Source organism: Podarcis vaucheri (genome assembly GCF_965113315.1).
Source record: "Podarcis vaucheri genome assembly, chromosome: 7".
Classification (NCBI taxonomy): domain Eukaryota; kingdom Metazoa; phylum Chordata; class Lepidosauria; order Squamata; family Lacertidae; genus Podarcis; species Podarcis vaucheri.
The window spans coordinates 29,491,419-29,519,124 of NC_138765.1; the positions used below are offsets into that span (position 1 = coordinate 29,491,419).

At 45.3% G+C, this 27,706-nt stretch overlaps 1 protein-coding gene across 1 annotated transcript in view; it reads left to right on the forward strand.

Moving 5' to 3' along the window:
• The window catches only part of CRYBG2 (crystallin beta-gamma domain containing 2), a 62,230-nt gene that overhangs the window by 14,946 nt on the left and 19,578 nt on the right, over positions 1-27,706 (forward strand). Inside the window, exon 4 of the mRNA XM_082233173.1 lies at positions 22,956-27,264. Coding sequence (XP_082089299.1) covers positions 22,956-27,264 — 4,309 coding nt within the window. The remainder of the gene's footprint in view (positions 1-22,955; positions 27,265-27,706) is intronic.

The following is a 27,706-nucleotide window of genomic DNA, read 5'->3' on the forward strand; positions in this document are numbered from 1 at the left end:
TTCAGTGCAGCTGTGTGGCACACATTTACTCAGAAGTAACTCCCACTGAGTTCATTGAGGCTTGCTCTCTTGTAACTGTTTAGGATTATAGTCACTGGGGCAGATTTGAAGCAACAGGTCTGCAAATGAAAGGTATGCTACTTCTTGTGAGGCTGTTTTTTTTTTGAAATTGTTACTATTAAATTTTCTGTTCCGTCCTTCCTATCAAAGAAGCCCAAATACATTAAATTGGGAATGTAAATGAAAAAAGACAGGCTTTCTGTGTATTAAGTTATCATTTAAGGAAAAAAAAATAATTACCGGTATTTTACAGTTCCTGAAGTAGCTTGGCAAGGCACCCACAATGAGAAGTTGGCTTCACAATATGTGAATTTATTTAACTTTAGGTTGTAATCCTATCCACCTGCTACCCTGGAAGGAAGCCCAATTGAAATGTATGGTACTTGTTCTGAGAAGACATATTCTGTATAGGATTGCACTGTTAATCACTTAAAACGTAAATACTTAAATCAGTTCAATGTCTGTCCTGACTCCAGTCAGATTCACAAAAGCAATTATTTTGTTATAGTTTTTCACCATCTTTATTGCTTCCTCTGCCTACAAAGTAACTGGAAAGTAAAGCATGGTGAAAAGTGCAGATATATTCTCCTTTTTCAGGAGAACGTGGCCCTGCTCTTTAAAAGTTTTTTCATTAGCAAGCATTTGTCATACACCTGGCAGGAGATATGAACAACATGCATGGGGAAACTTGTTATTTCTGAATAACCTTTACAGGAGCACTAAAGACAATCAGGTAATTTACAACAATATAAAATACAGTGCAATATTAAAATCAGTTAAAACTGATTTCAGTCAGTTCCTTAGGTGCACTCAAGCTCAAACATTCCAAATCAAGAGTAAAGGCTTTGCCTTGGGTCTTTGAAAGATGGGCAGGAAATATAGTCTGAAATAAAGACCCCTTTCTCACATGACAAACACCTAATAAAGTCAGGGTCACCTGACTACAGACTCTGAGATGTAGCAATCAGTTGAAAAGTTTGGGGGGGGGGTTGAAGGTCATTTCCCCAGCTTACACCACCAGAAGTCATTAAGGAAGAGACCCTGGACAAGGTGTCTTCCGGTGCCTTCTCCCAATGCCACCCTACTGACCACTTGATAGGGGCATAGGAAGCTGGCTATCCCACCTGCACAAGAGCAACATTCAGGAGCTGACCCTAAAGGCTACCGTTGCAGCTGCTAAGGATCACTGCCTTTGCTTGGAACCTGGAGTGCCTTGAATACATGCATAGATGACAACCAGAAAGCATGCCCTAGATTTTGCTAGCATGATTAACATTGCTGTGGGATGATGTTTGTTCGCCCATTCCAGGTCATTGTGTTTGTTTACAGTGGCTAGGCCACTTCAAGTGAACTATATTATATATTAATTTTAAAACGTGTCACACATTATAATTTAAGTAACACTTCAAAGTTTGCCTTAAACAAACACTTCAAAGTTTATTCTTTACTAGATTTGCATCCTCCAAAAAGCTCAAGCTTCACGGTCCCCCCCCTCCCATTTTATTGTCTCAGGAGCCCTTTGAAGCAGATTAGGCTGAGACTGACTGGCCAGAAGGGTTGGAAGGAATTGCCAATTTCAGTTCTCTCAGTTTCCCATTCTTAAATTCAGTTCTCCATATTTCTGCAGCAATTTACAATAGATTTGTCTTTAAATGGTGAACTGAATCGACTTTCTGCAGCAATTTACAATAGATTTGTCTTTAAATGGTGAACTGAATCAAGATTTCTCCCCCCATCCCTCCTGCTGGTGAGCTAGTCAAGAGCTCATCCACACTGACCTTTAAAGCACTAGGGCAAAAAATAAAAAGGGCTTGGAGATGGAGTTTTAAAGCGTGGACTTGTGCCTAGAAATGTGACAAAAGGAAGTCTGAATGAACCCTCGGTGGTGATTTCAACCTTGGTCTCCTCTGTCTTAGTCTGACCCACTACATCCACAAAACAAAATGGAGGTGCCAATAATATAAAAATATCTTATTACTCCCCCCCCCATCATTACACACAGCAAGGGGAACAACACTGTGAAATACTACTTATATGCTAGCCCACATATGTTACCTTGTGAGTACACAATATAATGCTGCCTTCCATTCTCTCTTCTCTGTACTTACGGTGCCTTCTAGTCAGTTCCTTTATTTTGCTTGCATTAGATCACAAACTGCTTTTTGGCCCAAAATGCTCCACAGCGGTGTGAATTGAGTATAATGACAATTGGCTCTCAATCTAAGTTCCTAGATCGTGGAAGGACTGCATGCGGATGGTCCCTTGTTCAGGCAGTGCTAAGTAAATCTCCTGCCTGGTACCTTGGGGAGCCACTGCCAGTCAGTGGTGTCAGAATTCAGCTGTAGGGGGCGAATGGGACACCTTGGTGTAAGGGAGCTTTCTATTATTGAATGGGTTTAGCTTTGCAAAAAAAGGGGGGTAGTCTAAATGGACCCTGCGGCTCTTTCAACTCAGTGATCCTATGATATATTTAGGATGACACAGTTTACAGATTGAAAAAGTCTCTGATTGCAACGAATGCCCTTCCTTTTCAGCAGGTCCTTGGCATTCTATTCACTGCTCACACCCAGCCCCACTAAATATTAATGCCTGAGCTTTCTCACACATTAGTTAATTGCATATGTAAAAGCAGATTAACATGGGCTTCATTGCATGGCGGAGTAGGGCGTTGTAATATTGCTTGCAAACAGGCACAGAAATAGGTACCAGAGACCACGGAAATGGGATGCAGAAATTCATGGGCTACATTTTCTGCTAGCATTCCCCAAGGCCATGGAAGTATTTGCTAAAACGGTGGTTTCCAAACTGTGTCCTGTGGAGTTTGGGGACTCCTCTGAAGCTTACTGGGAGCTCCAGAGCAGACAAGCTTCCTAGGAGGATGCCTTGACTGCTACTGTTAACCTTCCCTTACTTACCTCATCCATCTACAGAACAGTCTTGGCTGGGGGTGTTCCAGCTTAACACACTCAGCAGTGGCGAGGCTCGAAAGGTCAGGACAAGGGTCTTCTATGAGCTGAGGCCTCATCTGCACAATACATTTAAAGCTGTATCATACTACTTTGAAAAGTCATCGCTTCTCCCAAATAAACCTGGGAACCATAGTTTGTTAAGAGTGCTATGTGTTGTTAGGAGACCCCTACTCTGCTCAGAGAGCCACAATTCCCAGAGTTTCTTGGGAAGAGGGATCAAAAGTTACAGCACTCTGGGAATTGTAGCTCTGTGAGGGGAATAGAGGTCTCCTCACAATGCTCAGCTCCCGTAACAAACTACAGCTCCCGGGATTCTTTGGGGGAAGCCATGACTGTTTAAAGTACTACGATTACTGCCCTAAATGTCTAGTACTGATGGGGTCTGCATGTAAGGACGAGAACATTTCTCCAGCATCCCCTGCAATGTTCTGAATGTCATGGAAGGCGTTGAGGACATAACAGCCAGGAAGCTAAACAAGAACTTAAGTACCTCTGTCCAATGAGAGCAGGTCAGACACAGGAAATACCTGACTCCACCTAGATGAAACTAATAAGTCTGGTGCCTTATTTATTATAACTGACCTGCATTACAACATTATCCATACACTTGGATAGTTTGTGAATAGCCCATTATAGTGTGTGCCTATTCAGAGGTTCCTCAGCTTCAGCTAGTGAATTCAGGGGTAACTGAAGGTAAAAAAAAAGAATAATTAAAGCCACGGTGCTAGAGATGGATGATATTATTTCTCCCTACTGTTTCCATATCACTTATTGATTTTTCCACTTCACTAGCACTTCAGTATCCGCAAATCTGTAATCATCCTGATTTTGAAACATGGTTGGGCAACTTGTCTGATGCCAAAGGCATCAGGAGACAGCAACCGGAAGTCTGTTGGCTCTATGGCATATTTTGCTTGTGCGTAATTGGCACTGACTTCATTTGGCAGGTGCCAAACTCTCAATGGCCATGCTTTTCCCCCTCTCACCGCCTCCCAGCCAGCTCACAGGGCCAAGAGCTTCCATATTTCTAGCCCCCAATCTTCAGAATCATAGTATATCCTTTTTGTAAGAAAGGATTAGGGCATAAATAAGATATAGAACTAAGCAAGTGGGGGACATTCGTCCTCCAGACACTAACTATTCAGAACATAGAACCCTTGGGTGTTAAACCTTAAGGACTAGGAACCTACTTCATTTTTTTTTAAAAAAACCAATAGCTTAGTATATATTAGGGCTTTAATTGTTCCAGTTCTTATGTTCCTCATTCCATATTTTAGACTATTGATACAAATGGGATCTGCAACAAAATGTTGCAGTGTGGACTGCTCCTGTTCAGCATTCCAACCAGCCAGATATACCCTTTTCCAGGATATGGCATTCATTCTCCCCTCTCCCCAATTATCCACACATACCATCACCATAGTCAGTCAGTATTCAGTGCCCACTGAGCATGTTCAGTTCTCACCGGGTCTTTCTGATAGAATCCTCCCTCCCGTGTTGTTTAAATGGTTGTGGTTTTCTGGTACTTCTGCAAATCTCAGGGCTCCCCTGAGCCTCCAGATGACCCCCTCCTCCTGTGTGTATGTGGGGGGTGGGGGTGGCGTGCCATTTTGGCTACATATGCAACGACACCTAAATATCAGAAATGGAAGGTATGATGTAACAGCAGTGGCGTAGCGTGGGTTGTCAGCACCCGGGGCAAGGCAAGTAATTTGCGCCCCCTAACCCGTGGATTTGCGCCCCCTAACCCGTGGATTTGCGCCACCTAACCCTAACCCCCAGATGTTGCGCCCGGTGCGGCCGGCCCCCCCTGCACCCCCCACGCTACGCCACTGTGTAACAGAGACAAAGCAAACGTCCAAAAGGATAGCATTGATATTGTTCAACCAAGCAAGCCAGTCAAATTTTCTCCTGCAAGTAGGCTGTAGGTCACAGATATCACAGTCCTGGGAGTTACCTCTTCCTGAGACCCTGGGGACCTGGACATTCCTATGGGCTGTGTTACACATTCAACAGAATGAAGTGGCAGACTTTGACAAGGTAGTATTCTGGAGGATTAGAGGTCACATGTTCCCCACATAAACCGCTCACCTCATATAATAAGCTACCATTTCAGGGGGAAAGCTGACAGTCCCTGCATCTCATTCCTTAACGCTTGCAATTCCTCCACCACTGGAGGCAGTATGCCTCTGAATACCAGTTGCTGGAAACTGCAGGAGGAGAAAGCACTGTTGCACTCAGGTCCTGCTTTCAGGCTTCCCATTATCTGTTTGGCTATTGTGAGAACAGCATACCGGACTAGATGAGCCACTGGCCTGACGCAGTAAGATCTCTTTTTTTGTTCTTGCATTCTTAATTAAATGGTGAATGATTTTAAACCAATGCTGGCTGAGCCTGCCACAGTCAGGTGATGAAGAACAGAAGGCTGCTCATTAAGAAGCTGGTCTTGTCCCGTGGTTTTACCTGTGGAAATGCTTTTCTGTGGCAACATTATATTTCTGTTATCATCATGTGGTTGGGCATAAGCTTTCGGTGTTGTGGGTAACTGCTGAGGTGCTACTTAGCCACGTTACACACCAATGAAGAGTGAGACATGGCAGTGGGACACCACAAGTGTTGAACCTACTTTCTTTTTGTTATTCAGAGCCACTCTAGTTTTAATGGGACAAAATGTCCTCGGGTACAGGAGCATAGGAAGCTGCCTTATGAGCCAGGCCATTGGTCCATCTAGTTCAGTTCTGTCTACACAAACTGGCAGTGACTCTCCAGAGGTTCAGAGAGAAGTATTTTCCCAGTCCTACCTGGAGATGGTGGGGATTGAAACTTCTATATGCAAAGCAGGTGATCTGCTGCTGAGCTACAGCCCTTTTGCTGCCTGTGGCAAACGACAAGATGGCAGCCATGTGTAGGAGCCAGCTGGACGGGCAGTTGAATCTTACTTCAACACTGGCCATGCCCTCCACTACTCAGCTAGTGATCTTAGGGAATGAATGAAAGGCTTGTGGCGCACCCTGGTATCTTTGGAATTCCCTTCCTCATGAGGCTAGACTGGCTCCCTCCGTGCCATTCTGCCAGCAGGTGAAGATTGTTTTATTCTGGCAGGCCTTTGGGAACTGGCTGCTTTTAAGGAAAGGGCTTTCAAATAGTGCTGTGCTCTTTTTACTATCTCTGTTTTAACATATATACCTTGTTTTAATTTCTTTGTAGTTCAATTACTGTTTAACTATTATCTTAGCATTTTTATTTTAGCCATGATTGTTTTAATTTTTGTAAGCTGCCTTGAGTCCTGGTTCTGGGGGAAAAGGTGGAATATAATACAATATAATTAATATAATATAATATAATAATAATCTCCAACAGAGGAAAATGGCCAAAGGGCTCAGGATGAATGGCTTGGGGGCTCTCACTGCTGCCTATTAAGTTCATGCCTATTAAGTTCTGAAGGCAGACCTGCATGGGGAAGTTTTTAATGTTTAATGTTTTATTATTTTTTGTTTATGAGCCATCCAGAGTGGCTGGGGCAACCCATTCAGATGAGTGGGGTACAAATAGAAAAATATATTAATTATGATGGTGATTAGCACAGCAGAGTGCTGGGCTTCCTCACCCCCATTTCCTTTTAAAGTGTAAAGAGAAGCAAAGCTCTTGAGAGGCTCTTTTGTTTTTTCCAGAACCAATGTGGTAAATTATGAAGGAAACAAAATGGTGACCATCAACTAAATTTCTGCTACCCTATGTTCAGTCCTCGGGGGCAGGGGAGTAAATGCAGGCAGGTGTTGACGCAGTGGGTCTGAAGAAGCCCATTGCTTATGCTAGGAAAAAGGGAAGAGCAAATAACTCCAGGTGCTTGAAGTAAGTTTTATTACAGGCCCTATGTGTTTCGGAACAAACCTAAGTCTTGATAGTATTCCACATGCTGGATGAAAATTGCTGATAAAAAAATGCCCCGAGGAAGAATTTGTCCCAAACACAGCTGGAATAAATTGGACCTGGAATAAATCCTATTTCAAGCTCCTGGATGTTTTTCCTCCCCCAACCCTGCCAGTGGTGCTGTCCCGGTTTTGTGGTTGGTTAACATGTTGATGCTGGCCTGATATTTATACTATTTCTATTGTTAATTATTGGAATGGAAATGGAAATTACATTTCTGCTAAAGGAGGAGCAGCTGGAGGAGGCCAGAGCTGGCCTGTATGGCTTCTGATTGTTATATGTACTCTGTTTGTTATATGTATAAACAGAGGCCCTCAGCAAAACCCCTTTGGCTGAGCAGGTCAATCCAGTCAAAGGTTGATGGATCTAGGCTAGGGCAGGGCCTCCAGGGACCCAGCATCCTGGTCTGACCACTGCTTCAGGGTATCATTCCCTGCCTTGCCCAGCTGGAGCGGCATGAAAGTCCTGGAGCAGAAGGAGGGCATATATAACATTGGGTTGCTCCAAGCAGCTTGTTCATTGACCATTCATCCTGATTTGCTTGCACAAAGCTTACATGGAGGTTAGAAAATGCCTGGCCTGTACTGAGCATTCATCCTCAATGCTGTTGCCGTGGTTCAAGATGAGAGGATCCTTTCCTGCCTGCTTCTTTTTCACTGCAATATATCACCACACATTTATTACACTCGCAGAGAGAATTCCAAGGTAAACACACATCTACTGTAGAATCTCACACAGGGCAAATTACTAGCTGTTGCACTGGTCAGTAAAGATCACAGCATGTTTCCAGTTTAGGACCATATACTTTTGGAGAAGGAAGATTCATTCTTTTCTCTTTATAATAGGGCTGAGGAACACACCGCAGATTTCAAATGGCCATCCAGATTATTACAGGGAGGCTGCAAGCACCAGCATTTATGGCCCAGGGATTCTGGATAAAATCGTGGGAATTGTAGCTTTAATTAAAAGAGCAAAGCCATCCTTTCACCCTCAGGGGTACATGCAAGCATAACTGGAGTGCATACCTTAAAAACTAAGAACATAAATGAAAAGAACAAAGTGTTGTTGTTTTTTAATCATCCATTTGTAATCTAATCAGATTATTTGTGGTATCTGATTTTTGAACATTTGAGTTGTGCTGGCAACAGGCAACAGGTGTCTGGAGAAGAATAGTTGGTTTTCAGTGTTAGTCACAAAGAATTATTTATAAATTACACATCTGTAGCCTGCCTTTCTTCCAAAGAGCTCAGGGAAATGTATGTGGTTCTTCCCTACCATCACATCCTCACAACAGTCCTATTAGGTAGGTTAGACTGAGAGAAGGTTCCTAGAATCGTAGAATTGTGCAGTTGGAAGGGACCCTGAGGGTCATCTAGTCCAACCCTCTGCAATGCAGGCATATTTTGCCCAGCGTGGGGCTTGAACCCACAACCTTGAGATTAAGAGTCTCATGCTCTACCACTGAGCTGTCCTCTTCATGAAGGTGTAGTCAAATCTGAGAACATTTGTCATAGTTTCTTCTTTACCTCCTTATAATAACTACTTCAATGTTACCATCAATCATTTTTTTGTTTTTGTTGCTGAAGCAAAAACGTTTTATGTCATGGGCATGCATACTAAGTGGATAGTGACATTACATAGTTTAGTCACTAGATGGCACTGGACTTGGCTGCTAGCTTTGTGGAGTCAGGTGTTTATCTTTTGTTCATGTTGCAGAGGGGCAATAAAGTTCTTGTTTGGGTTCCCGACAGGTCTGTCCTCAAGGTCTTCCATGACACATACTATGTACTAACAATCCCTCATTGTATAGAACCAGTGAGCCCATAAGAACAGATCCTGTGGAAAAATCACATGTGGTCTGAAACATTAGTGGGGGAATGATGTCTCCCACCCTTCCTAAGTGGAACCTCTGGCAGTGAACCATGTAGCTGCCTCAATATGTCTGTTACTTCTAAACAGACATGAACAGACATGTTCTGAAAGTGGGGAAGGCAGATACACGTAGGCCCTGAATCACTACCCCAAAAGTACCCCACAGTGCACCTGTTTCCACAAGTGCCCTCTTTCAGTGTGTTTGTATGCAGAATGTAGAGGGTCACACAGGCATGCGGCCTCACCAGGCTAATAACATCTGCAGGGGTAAATAGTCCTAGGCTGCAATATTTATCCCATGCAATCCCTAGGATCCTTTGATATGGAAAGACAGCTTATAAATTAAAAACAAATAAGTTGTAATAAAATCTTGGTTCTTGCTGCAGCCTAGTGCCTGTTGAGTGAAACTCATTAGTGATTTCTTGTTATATATACATTTATGCAGCTTCGTCCATGTATATATATAAGCTTTGAAGAGTTTCGTAAGCAGAAATGACAGATTTCTGCCTTGAATGAGCTTCCCATCTACATGTTGCCAGTGAGAAGATGGCAGAGGAAGGAGAAGGGGGTGTATGTTCATCTTGTATTTTAAGTTGAGGTTTGGGCTTAAATATATTCCCATAAGGAAACAAAAAGCAGGAAAAAATGTTTTGAAATCAACCTGCAGGTGCTGTTTAGTCAAGTAGCCACCCAAACTCTTTGAAAGTGTTAACTTTGCAACTGGAAAGCGACAAAGATGTTGTGGCACCTTAAATGCTAATAAATCCATGCTGGCACAAGCCTTTGTGAACAAGGATCTATTTCTTGATGCATGAAGTGCTGTCCTCAACTGGCAGGCAATTTGTCATTTGTAACTCAGGCGAGGCACTTTATGCCTCCTTGCCTTCTGCCAAAGCACTTGGGGAGTAATTAAGCAGACTTATTAAGACACTCATTACTCCGTTGCAAGTTGAATTTCGACATGCTATGCAGTGCACACTCGGTTGATGATCAGGTACGAGACACTCTGGTTGGCTGTGTTAGGTGTGTGCAGAATTCTTGCAGCTGTCAAGAAATTATATTCTTGGTCCTGTTCAAGGTATTAGTTTATCTACATCAAGCTGTCCTTAAGATTACAGCAATCTGACATTAATACTGTGTAATCTGCATTACTATTCTAACTGGCCTCAGTATACCTAAAAAGGGTCACACACACACACACACACACACACACACACACACAGTGACCAGATGCAAAGGAAGGAAGGAATTCTGTACACTGATAGCCAGAGTGCAACAGAGGTTAGAGTGTTGGACTAGGATCAGAGAGCCCCGAGTTCAAATCCCTAGTCAACCATGAAGCTTCCTAAGGTAGCTTGGGCCTATCACTAGCTTTCAACATAAACTACCGTATTTTTCGCTCTATAACACGCACTCGACCATAACACGCACGTAGTTTTTAGAGGAGGGAAATCCGTAGGCATGCCACCCGTAGGCATTCCCTCCATAACACGCACAGACATTTCCCCATACTTTCTAGGAGGAAAAAAGTGAGTGTTATGGTGCAAAAAATACGGTACTTCCCAGGATAACGGGGGGGGGGGGAGAGAGTCAGAAGGGTTTTATGTAAGCATCAAAATGAAATTTTACATCACTTTGGAAATCTAACACACTGGGCAACACTCTCCATCCTCTCTCACCTAGAAATGTTCTTTTTGGGCCCCCGTCATGGTTTTGCTTTTTTCTGGAGCTGCCAGAAGAAGCTTTTTCTTTTCATGCTTAGAGAACGAGAGAGAGTTAAACATAGGGGAGTACAACCAGCGAAAAAAGTAAGCAACCGTATGTGCTTTCAAAATTCCCCCACATACATTTTCTTTCCAAACTTTTGTTGAGCTATATAAGGAGTGTGCTGCTCTACCAACTCGCCATCTGAACACCACTCTCCCTGATACTGGTGGTTTCTGCCAAAGCCACAATTTTAATATGAGTCGCTTTCATTTTATTTCTCACCTTCATGCTAGGAGCAAGGTACTTGTCAGCAAAACCACCAAAGACTTAAGGACAAGAAAACAATGCAGACACCAAACTGGGGTAGCCAACCTGATGTTGCTGGACTACAACTCCCATCACTCCTGACCATTGATTACACTGGCTGGAGCTGATGGGAGTTGGGGTCCAACAACAGTTGGAGGACCACAGCTTCCTCATATCTATTAAAATTGCTCACCCCTCTGAACAACCCTGCATTAGTCATATATGGGCTAAAAAAAGACAGAGATCTAATCTTTGTCAAGCTTTTCTTCCTGGTTGCCTCGGATCCTCATATATTGTTGGACTTACAAAACCCACAATCCCTGGCTATTGGCTAAGCCATCTGGGGATGATTGGAGTTGAAATCCGAAAAATACGTGAGGACGAAAAGTTGAAGAACACTGATCTCAACTGCCCATTAAAACTCTCTTAATTCCCACTCCCACCCAGCAAATAGGCCAGGTTCTTGAGGCCATGTTACTCATTACACTTTTCAGAGAAGCAGCAATAGAATGATTTGGGGTGTTAAAAAGATAAATAGCAGGCACACTTGCAGGGGAAGGAGTGTAAACACAACCACAGCCTTTCCCAGACTGCAGAGTATCTATTGGGTGGGGAGTGTTAAAAGTACCCCCGCCCCCGTTCAATGCTCCTTGTGTGTGTGTGTGTGTGTGTGTGTGTGTGTGTAGTGGGGAGTGGCTACACCTGCTCTTGACTCTTTTAAAAACAATTCACTAGGGTTGTTGAACTTTTTTTGCAAAACCGCAAAAAAACACACAAAACCATTTCTGAGCTATTTTTAAAAGGGAAATCGGCAAAAACAACGTTGTCAACATGGCGTGCCATACAGCTGGATTTTCCCAGACTCTCCCCCCCTTCAATTTACTGGACCTATAGCAGCCCTAAATTCACAAAACTGCTATCTGTCTGGTTTGGCCCTTCGACCTGACTTTCCTCAAGGCAGATACAGAAATAAGACTTAGTGCGCCACATTTTGATTCATAGGACGTGTAATGAAATTGAAAGCCATCAGATGAAATTGCACTATCACTTCTTGGGTCATCTTTGTGACAGTGACACAAATTAGTACCATCTAATTAGCATGCAACTAGTTGTCTTTGCATAAGGGAAATCTCTCTCTCTCTCTCTCTCTCTCTCACACACACACACACACAGACACACACACACACACCCCTCTGTTTTGGGCTGCTTCCCAGGAATGATTTGCTTCTGCTGGACCAAAGAGTCCTTATTTACCAAGCATCACCGAAGAAACTCAAATGTAACCATAGCTATGTAAATCTGATACAGATACACATTCAGATAAGGTATGTCCCATAAAAGGCTCCTTCATTCCCAAGGAGCAGTGATACTGGGCTGGGTATTCTTACTGGTTTTAAAAATTGTTATTAATCTACAGGCCAATCAAGACTTGCCCACAAAATCCACATTTAATGTACAGTGGTACCTCGGGTTACATACGCTTCAGGTTACATATGCTTCAGGTTACAGACTCCGCTAACCCAGAAATAGTACCTCGGGTTAAGAACTTTGCTTCAGGATGAGAACAGAAATCGTGCTCCGGCGGCACAGCAGCAGCAGGCCCCATTAGCTAAGGTAGTGCTTGAGGTTAAGAACAGTTTCAGATTAAGAATGGACCTCCAGAATAATTTAAGTACTTAACCCAAGGTACCACTGTAATCAGTTTGTCCCCTGGCAGTGGCAGTCCATGTTGTATATTTGAATGTGATTTTAATGCGGAGCTTCTACATCCATGCTCCCCGTTTCCTGCTATTTGCTGTTTCAAGCAACCGCCCCTCTTTATAAGCTACTCCACATCAAAAGCACATCAAAAATATAAAAAATAATAATGGACAAAGGCATTCATAGAAAGCTGGCTGGAGTGCTTTTAAACTGGATCAGATGTCTTTTTTGGGTTTTTCGAGGATAAGGAAACACTCGATTTATAGGGAAGCAATAAATGAGCCAGTGTGGTGTAGTGGTTAAGAGCGGTAGACTTGTAATCTGGTGAACCGGGTTCGCGTCCCCGCTCCTCCACATGCAGCTGCTGGGTGACCTTGGGCTAGTCACACTTCTTTGAAGTCTCTCAGCCCCACTCACCTCACCGAGTGTTTGTTGTGGGGGAGGAAGGGAAAAGAGAATGTTAGCTGCTTTGAGACTCCTTCGGGTAGTGATAAAGCGGGATATCAAATCCAAACTCTTCTTTGTGACAGCAGTTGTTTCCTGTGAGCGTTGTATGCAGAAGGGAGAATTAAAGGATGCACAAAGAGCAAATGCTCCACATTAAGCTGAGGGGTGGTTGGACCCAAATTCATCTGGTTTAGAAACTCTGGGGCAAGTTAGCATTTTACAGATTAGCTTTTAAAAATCTGATTAGCTTTTGAAGAGTGAGAAGACCTTCATATTTACCCTGCTTCCCCCCCCCACCCCCAGCTTGTTGAGTGATCAAAAAACTGCTAAACACCCACACACCAGGATTATGGAAATGAGTGGGGCAAGCCCATTATCACATCATTCCCAAATTGCACAGGCACCCATAGGAATTACTCAGCAACTCCCACAGAGATGAACTAATCTCAACCCTTTTCCCAAAGTTACTGCAGAGTGCTGACACAGGGTTTCTAGGGTGCTGGGGCTGGGCGCAGCAAAATGCACTTGATGGGGAGCATCATGAAGCTTTAAACGGTGGGATCCACACATATACAAATGTATATGTGTCACTTCAACTCTGTGCTATAGTAACTTCTCCCCTTAACATTGCACAGGGTTAAAATGTGCTGCACTGCCCCCGGCTTGGGTGTGCCGCACTGGGGCCTCTAGGTGTCCTTTTTATTGTGCATCCAAGATTATTCATGCTCATGATGGTATATCAGGGCAGTTATACACAATGCAGCTTTCAGTACTGTTTGCCTGCAAAAGGTCTGGGACAGTCATACTTCTTCATTTCTGGTCAGTGCATGCTCCATAGCTTGCTCCTGAAATCCTGTAACCTTCTTTACCACAAATGCTCCTTCCCAATTATTTTTTGTCCTGCTTTCATTACACTATAGTGCACCAGACGTTGATAATGCAACTACACTGAGGAAACATTGCAGTGCAAAAAATCAAGCACAATAATATGTGTGCATGGTCCAGTATGAGTCCACCACTAAGGCAGCATTATTACATCAATGACATGTTGCAGAAACCCTGATTGTTGAGAGTCTGCTCTAAATCAGGGATGGGGAGACTTGTCAGACCCATTTTGCTTTGTACCAGACCTTGAATGTCTACTATCCAGAGACAGGTGCAAAGGCATTTAGTTGGAATTAAAGAACTGGGTGCCTCTGAGCACAATCTGAGCCAAGGAATTTGTTTTCAGTACCAGAACAGTTCACAGGCCTTTCACACAATAGTCCACCCCTGCTTAGCTTCCATCATTTCATCAGCCTCATTTAGGCAGGGAAAAGTTATATTGTCGTTGCTCGTGTTAAACAATCAGGAGTACAGTGGTACCTCGGGTTACATACGCTTCAGGTTACATACGCTTCAGGTTACAGACTCCGCTAACCCAGAAATAGTGCTTCAGGTTAAGAACTTTGCTTCAGGATGAGAACAGAAATCGTGCTCCGGCAGCACGGCAGCAGCAGGAGGCCCCGTTAGCTAAAGTGGTGCTTCAGGTTAAGAACAGTTTCAGGTTAAGTACGGACCTCCGGAATGAATTAAGTACTTAACCTGAGGTACCACTGTAGTTAGAAACCCTTGCTGATCCTCTAGAGATCTGCCAGCAGCTCTTGATCTTTCTCCTGTCTATCTCATGCTCTGCAATGCTGAAGCATAGAGGATTCCAATCTTTCTGGCAACCTGAGATCTCGGGCGGCGAGGAGTGTTCCCTCTTTTGACAGACTCATTCAGAACTTGGGAAGGTGCTCTTATTGTTCTTCAGCCTAGAAATTTGGCAAGACTGAATGCTTTTCATTTTCTGCCCCGTAACAAGAAACCTTGAGAATCAACAGTTGACATTCATTTGATTCAAAGCCAGATGCCAAACCTGCACAAAAAAAACCCTCGCGATTGTTGCTTCCCCACCCTGTTGCTAATGAAACGCCCAAAATATAACAGAATATTATAAATTGTAAATCAGGGGGTGGAGAGCCTTAGGCCCTTGAGACTTTCCCTAGGTCACAACTCCTTTCGAGTCACACCCCCTACTGGTTTCACTACATGCCTCCCTTGCATGCTTTTGCCAGGTTGGACTGTGCTGTCCCTGAGCGTTGAGTGGATGCTTGCCTGGATGGAGAAAAGAGAGGGGGGGTGTGTGTGTGTAGAAACGCAGCTATCATAGAAAGGTCAATTTACATTCATTGCCCCACCCACTTTTGCCTCTGGTGCTGCCCCCTACTGGCATTTCATCCTCGGAAGATTGCCCAGAAGGGAATGCAGCCCTTGGTCTGAAAAATGTTCCCCATCTCTAATGTAAGTAGTCATAGGAAAGAGAGAGGATAAGGTCCGGTTCTTCTTTTATGTACTTTCTTTGGGTACTTCATTTACTACTGTAGCTACTCAGGCAGTGACTGAATATAAGGCTTTGTCAGTAGTGGCACCCCAGCTTTGCAATGTCCTTCCCAGCTACAGATGCTTAGGACCTGTTCTCATACTTATTTGCCTTTAAATTCACAATATAGTTGTTTTTAGCTTGAGTGTTTTATTGAGAATTCTTCTTCTGTTCCAGGCCCCAGCTGTGCTACACCTTTCAAGCTGCACCATGCCATATTTAAAAAGTCATTGCTTCCCCCAAAGAATCCTGGGAACTGTAGTTTGTTAAAGTTGCTGAGAGTTGTTAGGAGATCCCAATTCCCCTCACAGAACTATAATTCCCAGGGGTCCCTGGGAAAAGAGATTGATTGTTCAATCACCCTAGGAATTGTAATTTTAATTGCAAAGCCATGACTTTAAAGTGGACTCATACTGCTTCAAATGTGTACTGTAAATGGGGCCATTGCATTTCTTTTTTTGTCTGATTGTTTACTGCCTCATGGGGTATTATTATTACTGGTATTATTTATTAGGTTTCTATACCGCCCTTCACCCGGGAAGGGTGAAGGTCACAATATAAAAACACAAACTGCATGCCATATTAACAAACAAAAACAATACCTCCCACAGTTTAAAAGGCCACAAATTGTTTAATTAGCCAAAGACTGGGATAGATACTGGGGTGTATGTATGGGGGGCAGCAGTAGCCACCCTGCTGGCCATTCCTATCGGTTGGAGTTATACATGCCATCGGTCACGGCCAGCATGCGCAATAGTCAGGGATGATGAGAATTGACAAGGAAACCTGACTTCAGAACATCCTTCTGAGTATATCAAAACTTCAAGAAGGATGGGTGTTAGGCATGAACCTTTAGTTGGACTTAGGGGTGTATGGGGTGTTAGGGGAGGGGTAGTACCTTCTTCTGGGGTAGTCATAACCACCTTTGGTCCCCACCCTAGACTCTGCTCTCACCTGTGGCTTCTAGAAGCTGCCAGCATGTGACAGTGGCCACATCCCAGCAGACTGAGTGGATGAGACCAATGGTGGGTCCAACGGTCAAGAGGGCAGCTTATGCACGTGCTTTAGATAGAAGTGAGGGGCAGATGAGGCTCGCCAACCTGGAAAGGTAGCCCATCTAGAAGAAGGAAAACTGATCCTAAAACTCTGCTGCCTTGCAGGAAATCTTCAAGAAAATAAAAGGCTAAGGAGTTAACCCTACACAAATCCGGAGGGGAGTCCCTAAGACAGTTGGATGGCACCAGTTGGTGCCAAACGGATTGCTTTCCTTTCCTTTGGACCATATCAGTGAGGCCGAGAGTGGAGTCTTGTCATCTTGTGCACCATGGAAAGTGTCTTCGGTGCTGCTAACGCAGCGGTTTGAGTTCACTCCCGGAGGCGCACTCCATTGTCTCTTGAGACAGACGGATACCAACAACAGTTGGTCTTAATATAGGCATTGCCCAACTCTTCCTTATGCATGCATGTCTATGTCTTTGGGTGTGTGTCTACTATGTTACGTTACTCCTTGCATTTTTTGCAGTGGTGCACTTAGGTAATTTAGACTAGCCTTCTCCAACCTGGTGCCCTCCAGATGTTTTTGGACTACAACTCCCATCAGCCTCAAGCAACAAGGACTAATGGGAGTTGTGGTCCAAAACACCTGGAGGGCACCAGGTTGGAGTCTGTTTTAGACTCTGACTTTAATGCCCACATCTCTTCCCAACTCCTGCTGCCCTTTAGATGTGTTTGGGGTCCCTCCCGCTCATTCTGCCCCAAAGTCCTTCTCCAATGGCACCACTGCGCCTTTGAGCTTGTGGAGAAGAGCCAGATAAATTGCTTTAAAAAAAACCTGCGAAAGTAGGCTTTAACCTATGTGTTGGTCTCATATAATATCTTTTTCAAAATTTCAACCGGTCCGTATCTCAGAACAGGAGGGAAAGTTTCCTTCCTGTTTCCATGGAATTATGTTTGGAGCACTGTTGGTGGCTTGGCAGGGTGAAAGCACAAACCTGACTCACCCTGGAGATTAATGCCTTGTCAGACTAAGCAGGTCAGGACACATTGAATTTCTCAACCCCTGTCTGCTTGTCTCCTGTAGAAAGGAAAGGCTGAGTTGACTTGGCTCAGATGGCATTTACAAGCACTGGTCAGCAATTCAGGTTAGGAATAGAGCAACAGGTTTGCCACTTAGGTGTGCCTCCTTTTTCCCTTTCTGGGCAGGGATCCCAGGCCTTCAGCAGCTGCATGATAGGTAAGAATAAAACAGGTGTATTTCCTGCTAGGGCAAAAAGGTGGCTATCCTATCATTACATAATTTTAAAAAGAGAGGGGAGGGAGGAAGAGAGAGAGGGACAGGTGGTTCATCCCTGCCCTTTTAAATGTGCACAGTTTTGATTAAAACTTTGGGACCTGAAGGACACCAGAGAGGAACATTGCCTGCATACTACCACCCTACTCTGGCCAAAAGAGGGAACTACATGCAAAAACAACAATGAGCTTAATAGCAATGACTAAATATATATTTTTATCAAAGATAAAAAACTAATCTAAACACACAAACCAAAAGGAGGGGGAAAAGGAAAAAGGAAAAGGAAAAAGAACGTCTCATTCTTCTTCTGTCAGCTGCAATATAGAAAATTATTCAATACATCCAAGGTAACAACAATTCCACTTTCTACAAAGCAATATTTTCTTTAATCCTCAAACCTAGATATTATAAATTCAATTTCTTTTTCATGCAAAAAGTCTATAAGTGGTTTCCAATCTTTAGTAAATATTGATAAGGATTTTTCTCTGATTAAACACATTAATTTTGCCATCTCAGCGATGTCCAGTAATTTTAGCAATTCCTCCCTGGTAGGTAATGATGAATCTTTCCATCTTTGTGCATATAAAAGTCTCGCCACTGTGATCATGTATTGAAATAATTATCCATAGTCTTTTTCTAATTGTTATCTATTATTCCTAGCAGGAAAGGTTCTGGCTTCAATTGAATGTAAAACTTTAAAATCTTCTGCATCAATGTATGTATTTGTAGCCAATATTTCTCGGCATTTCTACAAGTCCACCAAGCATGATAAAATGTCCTCTTACATTTTTGCACACTTCCAGCAAACATTTGGGACACCTTTATAAATTTTAAATAATTTCACTGGAGTTAGATACCAGCGAGAAATCATTTTATTTTTAAAAAATCTTTAAATGAAAACCCAGTGCAAATTTTAGCCCTGAGTCTCATGGCAGTTTAAAAGACAAATTAATTTATCACTGCATAAACTTTTGTGAACTACAGTTACTTCAATAGATGTATGAAGGGTTATCCTGACTTCCTGGTATATACATGGTTGGGGAGTAGAGAGAATATTATATAGTGGGATTCCTTTTTTTAAAAAGTTATATTTGTTAATTGGCTTACCAATGTCAGGATGTCTATGTTATCAACCACTTTTTTGGGTGAATGGCCACTGTTAATACTGGAATTATCATAATCTGTACTTTTCTGCATTTCATTTTCTTCAGACCTGACTGTTTACAATCCTCTAACCTTCAATCTAACCAAAAGGGATGCAGGTGGAGCTGTGGGTTAAACCACAGAGCCTAGGACTTGCTGATCAGAAGGTCGGCAGTTCGAATCCCTGCGACGGGGTGAGCTCCCGTTGTTCTGTCCCTGCTCCTGCCAACCTTGCAGTTCGAAAGCACGTCAAAGTCCAAGTAGATAAATAGGTACTGCTTCGGTGGGAAGGTAAACGGTGTTTCCGTGCGCTGCTCTGGTTCGCCAGAAGCAGCTTAGTCATGCTGGCCACATGACCCGGAAGCTGCCTGCGGACAAACGCCAGCTCCCTCGGTCAATAAAGCGAGATGAGCGCCGCAACCCCAGAGTCGGCCACGACTGGACCTAATGGTCAGGGGTCCCTTTACCTTTACCTTTAACCTTCAATCTGCAACTCAGGATAACACTTCACGCATCTAGTGAAGTGCCGCTGAATTTCCTGGGGCCAATATATAGTATATGGATCAGGCCGTCTGCTGTACTTACAAAAGAATACGTAATTTTGCATTAAAGTTGTATACCCTTTGTCATATGCAAATTTATGCCTTCAATGGGGGTAGAGGATCCAAAAGTAAATCACGTCACAAACAATTAGACAGACAGACAGACTGTGAATAGTTGAAGCTTTCCCCATCACTGGATTTCCACACTAGAAAAACCTACCTGTTTGATTTCTGCCTGCCACACAGCACTGCTCTCCCCCAATGCCAACCATGCAAAGAACTCAAATTAAGAGCAGAAGCAAAAAAATGGGCACCTTTTTTTTTTAAATGAATACCTGTGACTAAGGCAATGAGACACTAGAATAAAAAACCCACAAAAGAAAGAAAGCACCTCCCCACCCTTCATGCTTGATTTATTGCTGCATTCCACTCCTGCCACTTTAAAGCAAAAGACAAACACAAACCTGTTTGCCAACCTTGGTAAACAGCAACTAAACTACTCGAAGTGTGTGCAGTTTCGCATTTTAAAACCGCTTTTCTCATCATTGGTCCCTTTTCAAAATTGTTTGGTCAGGTGAGATTTATGCTGCAGCACTGGCTCTGTATGAGGTCAGAATTCCCCAAATGCCAGGTTGTTATACATTTATGTGGGATATAATGAAGGTGTCCCTGTTCCAGTTGATTTTAGGAATAACACAACCAAAATGATTAACAAAGCAGGGCGGCGCTGTATTCTAGGTGAAGCATTTAAACTGATACCACTCCTTAAAATATTTGACCCCTAGTTGTCCTAGCTGGATTTCATGCTTTGAGGCTAACAAGGTTAGCAGCAGCTGCTCCCACCGCTAGGTATGGAAGAAATTGCCATGTTTTGGTTGCACCTTGCAAGTCATGGCATCTTTATTTGTGTAAGTTCTTATAATGACCAGCTTGAAGGAACGGGTGAGGTGGGTGGGCAAGTGGCGGCCGGTTTCTCAGTCAGGCCAGTGCAGTAGTAAGCCCTGCTACTCCAGGGGTGGCGAACCTTCTTGAATCCAAAGGTTGCATTTCCTTCTGCACACTCTTCTGGGGGCTGCATGCCAGTAGTGGGCGGAGCCCTGAGGTTAAAGTAAGCAGGGCAACAAATGCAACATTTATCTTTGCATACTGTCCAACTTTTGGAGACCCCAAACCAGGACATGCCTATTCTGGGATGTGCACCCAGGTGAGTCACATGGCCCATGCCGTGCTTTCTTTGGGGCAAGAGTGCAGTGCAACAGCGAGCAAGAGTGCGACACCCAAAATGGCCGCCACAATCTCACACAAAAAAACAGGATGTCTTGGTTTTTTGCACAAACCTATATATTCTCCAACTAGACAGGCAAGAGGCATTCTCAGAATTCAAGGACACCTTCCAACCAGGCAAAATTGTGTGCTGTATGTAATAGGGGTAACCACCCACACACTTCCGCTGCGCTTTCTGCCTGTGTGGTGGCACCTTCGGTAAAACTACTTCTTACTGTTTGTAGCAGAGTTTTCCCCCCGGAGGCAGAGGACAAGAACAGGAGTCACACTCAAATTCTTCAGTCAAGAGTTTTTTTATTGCTTGACCGGTTGCACAAGCATTTCTGTTACAAGCTATTTACAGTCCTTCTTTATCTCTCCACCATGGTATAATCTCAGTGTGTGTGTGCTTTCCTCGTGAGGAAATTGCAGCCTGCAACTTCCTCCCTTTATTTGCACCTCCAGCTGACACCAATCAAGCCTAGAGTGCCACTCCTACACACTAAAGATAGTGGTGGCCAAACTCGGCCCTCCATAACAGTATGAATCAAAGCCAGTGAGGGGCATGGCCTGGGGAGAGTTCCCAGGGTCAGACAGAGAAGCCTGGAGGACCATATCTGCCCATCTCTGCTGCTCCATTTCTTCCTCTGGTGCAGCTGGGTGGAATGGCTGATACTAGATGACAGCTGAGAGAAGGAAAGAGACGAAAGGCAGCAAAAGGTGTGACTCCCACCGTCCCACCTCTCCCTTTTATCTGGTCCCACGTTGATTCTGGTTGTGCAGCTACTGCTTCTTTTCGGCAGTGGTTTGTGTTTCCAGTATTTCAGTTGCTTAATTTTTTTTAATGGCATGCACTTCTTTTTATGGCTTACATCGCTCTGGATACTTTCTTAGAAAAGTGACTCATAAATAGTTTACATAAAATAAGAATGCATATGTAAACACCCCCACCCACCCCCGGTGATGGCAAGATGGGCAGGGTGTGTGTGCGCACAGGATGACTTGCAGAGTCCTCTCCTGTGGCCTGTGGTGGAGAGGAGGGCTGCTGGTGGGAGGGCACTCAGCCGCAGCAAAATCTTCAGCAGCAGGAGGTAAGCTTCTGTTGGCAACACTGCCACCGGCAGTCGGCAATAAAGAGCTCTGAAATGGGGGCTCTTTGAAGTGGAATGCAGGATGCTGGTGGTTTGGCATCTCTCTGCTGGATCCAAAGCCCCACAGATCCCTTGAGAGGCCTGATCATCAGGCCCCTCAGCTGTGTGAGCTTAGAGCTGGTGCAACAAAAGAGAGTTGGGGTGGGGGAGAGAAACTTCCTGCCCACCTCCTTCCACTCTGACCAGGATGAGTACCAAGGTTTGGTGTGTGGCAATCAATCTGCTGCTTTGTTGCTCTCCACTCAGGCTTTGGATTTCTCTGTAGTTATTATTTTTTTAACTGGCATTAGTGATTTGAGAAATTGTGCCATGCCATTATGGTTCAGATCTGTTCCAAAATCCATATCGTCACCTGTACAATCGTATTTCAATCAAATGCTAGCACGTCTACTGTGCTTGCTTATAATTAATAGGCACTGGCTGTGGTTCAATGAGTGCCTTTGATCATAAACTACTAGTTGTCTTTCAAGCCATTCAGAAGATTCCCATAGCCCCTGGATTGGTTCTAATCCACCGTTTTGCAATCACTGGGCTGGATGACCTTTTAAAACAGACCATCCCAGACCAAGTATGTGATGATTCTGCGTTCTCTGGAGAATGAGTGTAGATAATTGGGGCCCTTGTAAAGGAACACAGGTTTGTCGAAATAGTCATTTAAAAAGTAGGAAGTTTTCAAGGGGGAGGAGTATAAATAGAATAGAAACATGAAGGGATTTTTACATTGGCTCAGAGTGGGGAAACTTTGCCAACCCAAGGGCCACCTTTCTGAGGGCCACATGCCAGTGTGGGGTGGGGACAGGGCCAAAAGTGGGTGAGACAACAAATGTAAATTTTATCTTTGTACAGTAGGCTGGTCTCTACACACACGTGTGTGCACCCCTCTTTACCACCCATCCAGTCATGCAAGAGGCATTATCAGAATTCAAGGACACATTCCAGCTGGGCAAAAATACTCAAGAAGGGTGCAAAGCCGGATTGTGGAGACTTGTGGCCTGGGGAGAGGGTGATGGCTTCAGGAGATCCCGAAGGACTAAAGAGAGAGATTGGGGGGGGGGTTGAATTTGGCTATTGGGTCTGTGTTTCCCCACCCCTGCTGCATAGAGTTTAATGAGTCTCTTGCCTCCTCTTGGCCTGACCATTTCTTTTGTCCTTTCTGTGCCCTGTCTCTAGCTTTTCTGAGTCAAGAGGACTCTCCGTGGCATCTGAAAGCGAAGGACCTCAGCCTACAGGACCATTTGACACTGGAAGAGGCCTCCTTTGCACTCAGTACAGAATGGAGAAGGTCGCTGGTGGGTCTCGCTCCGCTCAGAGCAGGTCAGGGGGATCCACTGCAACTGCCTCGCTCAGAAGGAAGACAACACCTTCTGATCTACTGAAGGAAGAGACCAAACCTTCCTTTGGCAAAGTCTCAGCTGTGACACAGATGCTGGAGAGAGGAAGTACCAGAACCAGAGGCAACAGCCCCTCCAGAGTGTCCGTGTTGCTCGAGGCCTGGGAGAAAGGGCTTGTAGGCACGGGCACCATTGGCCCATCTTCCTCAACAGGCATCAGGGACTCCCGCTCCCCCGTACCCACCAGGCGCAGCTTTTCAGCCAAAGATGCTCCCCACCCACTTTTCTCAGAAAATACCAGGAGTTCTCTTTCTCCCACAAATGCCAGGCAGCCCATTTCTCCAGCAGGTAGCAGGCGACCCCTTTTTCCAGCTGATACCAGGCGGCCCCTTTCCCCAGCAGATAGCCAGCGGCCCCCTTTTCTAGCAGAGACCAGAAGGTCCCAATCTCCAGCACATACCAGGCTGTCTTCCTCACCAGCAGAGACCAGGAACTCCTTCTCTTCAGCAGAGACCAGGCGATCCCGATCTCCAGCACATACAAGGAGGTCTTCTTCACCAGCAGAGACCAGGAACTCCTTCTCCTCATCAGAGACTAGGCGGTCCCAATCTCCAGCTGATATAAAGGAGTCACCATCTCTGGCAGACACCAGGAACTCCTTCTCTTCAGCAGAGACCAGGCGATCCCGATCTCCAGCACATACAAGGAGGTCTTCTTCACCAGCAGAGACCAGGAACTCCTTCTCCTCACCAGAGACCAGGCGGTCCCAGTCTCCAGCAGATGTAAAGGAGTCACCATCTCTGGCAGACAGCAGGAACTCCTTCTCTTCAGCAGAGACCAGGCGGTCCCGATCTCCAGCACATACCAGGAGGTCTTCTTCACCAGCAGAGACAAGGAACTCCTTCTCCTCACCAGAGACCTGGCGGTCCCATTCTCCAGCAGATATAAAGCAATCTCCAACAGATACCAGGAACCCCTTATCCTCAACAGAGACCAGGCGGTCACATTCTCCAGCAGCTACCAGGCAGTCTCCTTCACCAGCAGAGACTAGACGGTCCCATTCTCCAGTAGATATAAGGCGGACTCCATCTCCTGCAGATACCAGACACTCCTTCTTCCCATCAGAGACCAGGCGGTCCCGTTCTCCAGCAAATAGCAGGCGGTCTCCTTCACCGGCAGATGCCTTGTTGTCCTTCTCAGAGAACAGGCGGTCCCATTCTCCAGCAGATTTAAGGTGTTCTCCTCTAGCAGATACCAGGCTTCCTTTCTCCCCACCACAGACCAGGCGGTCCCGTTCTCCAGCAGATACAAGGTTTTCTTCACCAGCAGAGACCAGGCGTTCCCTTTCGCCTGCAAATAGCAGGACATCTTGCCTCATGACAGATACCCAGGGCTCAGCAAGTTCCCAGCCTTTGCCTCCTCCAGTAGAGAGCCGCTACTCATCTGCTGCGGCAGATGACCATCGCTCCTCTTCCACAGCAGATACACAGTGTTCATCTTCTTTACCAGTCGACAGATACTCATATTCTGTGGCAGATATTAGACGCTTATATTCCTCAGCCGACACCAAGTGTCCGTCTTCCCCAGCAAACACCAGGCACCCAGTTTCTTCGGCAGAAACCAAGCACCCAACTTCTCTGGCAAATGCCAGACACACGTCTTCCTCAGCAGACACCAAGCAGACATTGTGTTCAGCAGAAAACAAGCCCCCAACCTCCCCAGTAGATGGCAAACACACACCTTCCCCATCAGACGCCAAGTGCCTATCTTCCTCAGCAGAACCCAAGCACTCATTTTCTTCTGCAGAAAGCAAGCGCTCCTCTTCCCCAGCAGGTTCTAGAAGTTTCTCTCCCACATCAGATGGGAAGCCCTCCTGCTCTCCCAGCCCACGGAGAGATTTTACAGCTCACGGTCCTGTGTTTGCTCAGGTGTATACCCCAGCTTCAAAGCCAAAGAGCCTGTCAGGAACAGAGACACAAGATGCTAATAGCACCATAGTAGCTGGATCCCAGGCAGGAAACCACTGCGGTAGTGCTACTAACACCCCTCTGGCAACTAGATTTCAGAGAGAGAGCCTCATATCAAGCACAGATGGCTCTCAGGAGGAACCTCTCCCTGTTATTCCTATCAGCACTGGGGCAATGGAATCCCAGAGGGAAAGCCATGTGCCAAATGGTGCTAGCTCCAGTATAATCACCAGATCCCTGACAGAAAGTGCCCAGCCCAGTGCCATAATACTTAGATCCCAAACAGAAAACTACCAGTCACAAGTTGCCAACACTACTTCTTTGGGTGGATCCCTGGGGGAAAGTTACACGCCCAGCACCACAAGCACTAAACCTCCCAGTGGGCCCTGTGTGCTAAGTCCCTTGCCTCGTGTTGTAAGCTCCAGCACTGTAGCCAAATCTCAAACCCAGTGGTATGGCCCCAATGGCAACAGCATGGTCGTCTTTAGGTCTGAACGACAAGTCATCGTACCCCAAGCTGGAACCACCACTGTCTACAGAGCAGGGCAAGAAATTATCATGTCCAGCTCTGGAACAGGGAGTGCAAGCAAAGCCCTGCAAGGAAAGTCCCTCGTGCCAAGCTCTATCAGCTCCCTGCCACCAAAAGAAAACTTGCAGTCCCAGAGTGACCTCCCTGATGACAAGTCCCCACAGGGGAGCCCTGCATCCCTTCCAGATGATGTTTGCAACTGCTCCATAGCAGGATCCGAGCAAGAAAGCTGCATGACTCAATCCAGAAGTGCCGGTGTGAGTGACGCCCAAAGGCAAAGGTGTATGCTTCTGCCAAACCCTGCATTCACATCAAATAGAGATGCTACCACACTCAGGGAGGGAGTTGCTCCTTTGAGCACATCCGAGAGAGACTGCAGCCCGCACGCCAAACCTGCATTCCAGAGGCACAGCAACTTGTTTACATCAAGCAGGTCTGAAAGGGAACAAAGCATGCCTGATCCAGATGGCCCTGTAACAAATGGGTCAGAACAGGAGCACAACCTATCAAGAGCAAAGAAGGCCAACACGTCTGCATCCCAAGGACTTTGTTGCTCATCGGATGCTGCAGAAGAAACCAACATGCTTAGATCCTCTGCTGAATCCCAGGAATCTGTGACAAGGGAACAAAAATCCACCGTCTGGAATGAGCTAAAGGAAGAACAAGGTTATCCCAGAAAAGATTCCCCTGTGTTTGCACTGGAACCAGCCATTCCCCTTACCGAAACAAACTCCTCCCATGAACCTCCAAGCCAGGAATCAGGACACAGCAGCAGGACAGCAGAAGAGGAACCTGAAGAAGCTGTGGACATGGAGCTTTTTGTAGACACCCTCCGTAATATGGAGCCCCCTGAACTCCACAAGCCCCTGAAGCTCCTCCCGAGGCCTCCACGTCCTTCCACGTTTGCAAAGCACACATCCCTTCCACCTATCGATGAGGACCACGTTGCTCCCAAGTCAAAGCTTCCTCTCCCAGCAGCAATAGGTGAGCTTTTCGCTCTTACCGAGGAGAGGAACTCAGAGGGAGAAAAAGAAGTGGAGGAGGAAGAAGATGAGATGGAGGAAATAGAGAACCCATATCTTACCAAGGATGAAAAGTCATGGGAGAACAGTCAGGCCAGAGAGTCGTACCCTTGGGAAAACAAGACGTTCAAGACCGAGGAGGAGATTGGCTCTTTCCTGGGGAAGTTGCAGGAAGGGGCTGCAGATGCCAAGGCCAAAGCCATCGCTCCTAAAGCTATCGCCAACCAGAGCAACTTAATCAGAGCAAACATTCTCAAAGGGCTTACTCTTTTGTCTGGCTTCTCAGACAAGAAACCTGTGGAAGATAAGCCTTATTCTCGCTTGGACAACAGTCTCCTCTACAGCAGGTTCATCTCCCCAGAGAAATCTCAACAAAAAGTCCTGGAAAAATGGAAAGAAGGAAGAGATTTGCCCACACTCCTGGCTCCGGCTGCCCAAAAAGTCAACAGGGAATGCCAGACGTCTCCAAATGAGCTTCTGCTGAAGGCACCTGAAAATCTGAGTTCTGAATCACCGCCATCTGCGCTGCAAGCTGAGCCTGCCTTTGGGGTGCCAGGTGCAGACAATAGCTCCCAGCAGGTTACTCTTCTGTCTATAGAAACAAACTCTCTTCCCCAGTCGAAAGCTCAGGTAAGTCAGTCTGCACTGTGCAGTGAAGGGTTCCTTCCATCCTTCTTTCGCTGGCAACAGCTGCAATAATGTCACAAAGAGATATTGTTGTTTTAGGGCATTCAGGAAATGTGGACTATTTGGGGCCCGTGTGGGTGTGTAACAAAAGTGGGGTGCTGTAGCACAATTCATGCCAATGGGTTCTGTTCCTAGAATCTCCACCTTCGACCTGAAGTGGAACTGGTGGTACAACATCCAGTTGATGCTGAGAGGGTTGACAAAACCTGCATTCATAAGGATAGTGATTACAGGGCCAAAACCACCAAGGTCTTGACTCAACTGTACAGTTTTTAGTCAAGTCACTGGGTGTTTGCGCCTGGATGAAGAGCACAAGAGCTTAAGCTTCATTATGTTGTTGTTGATCTTCCCTAATGGCTGCTACAGAGTTGGTGGTGCTCATTAA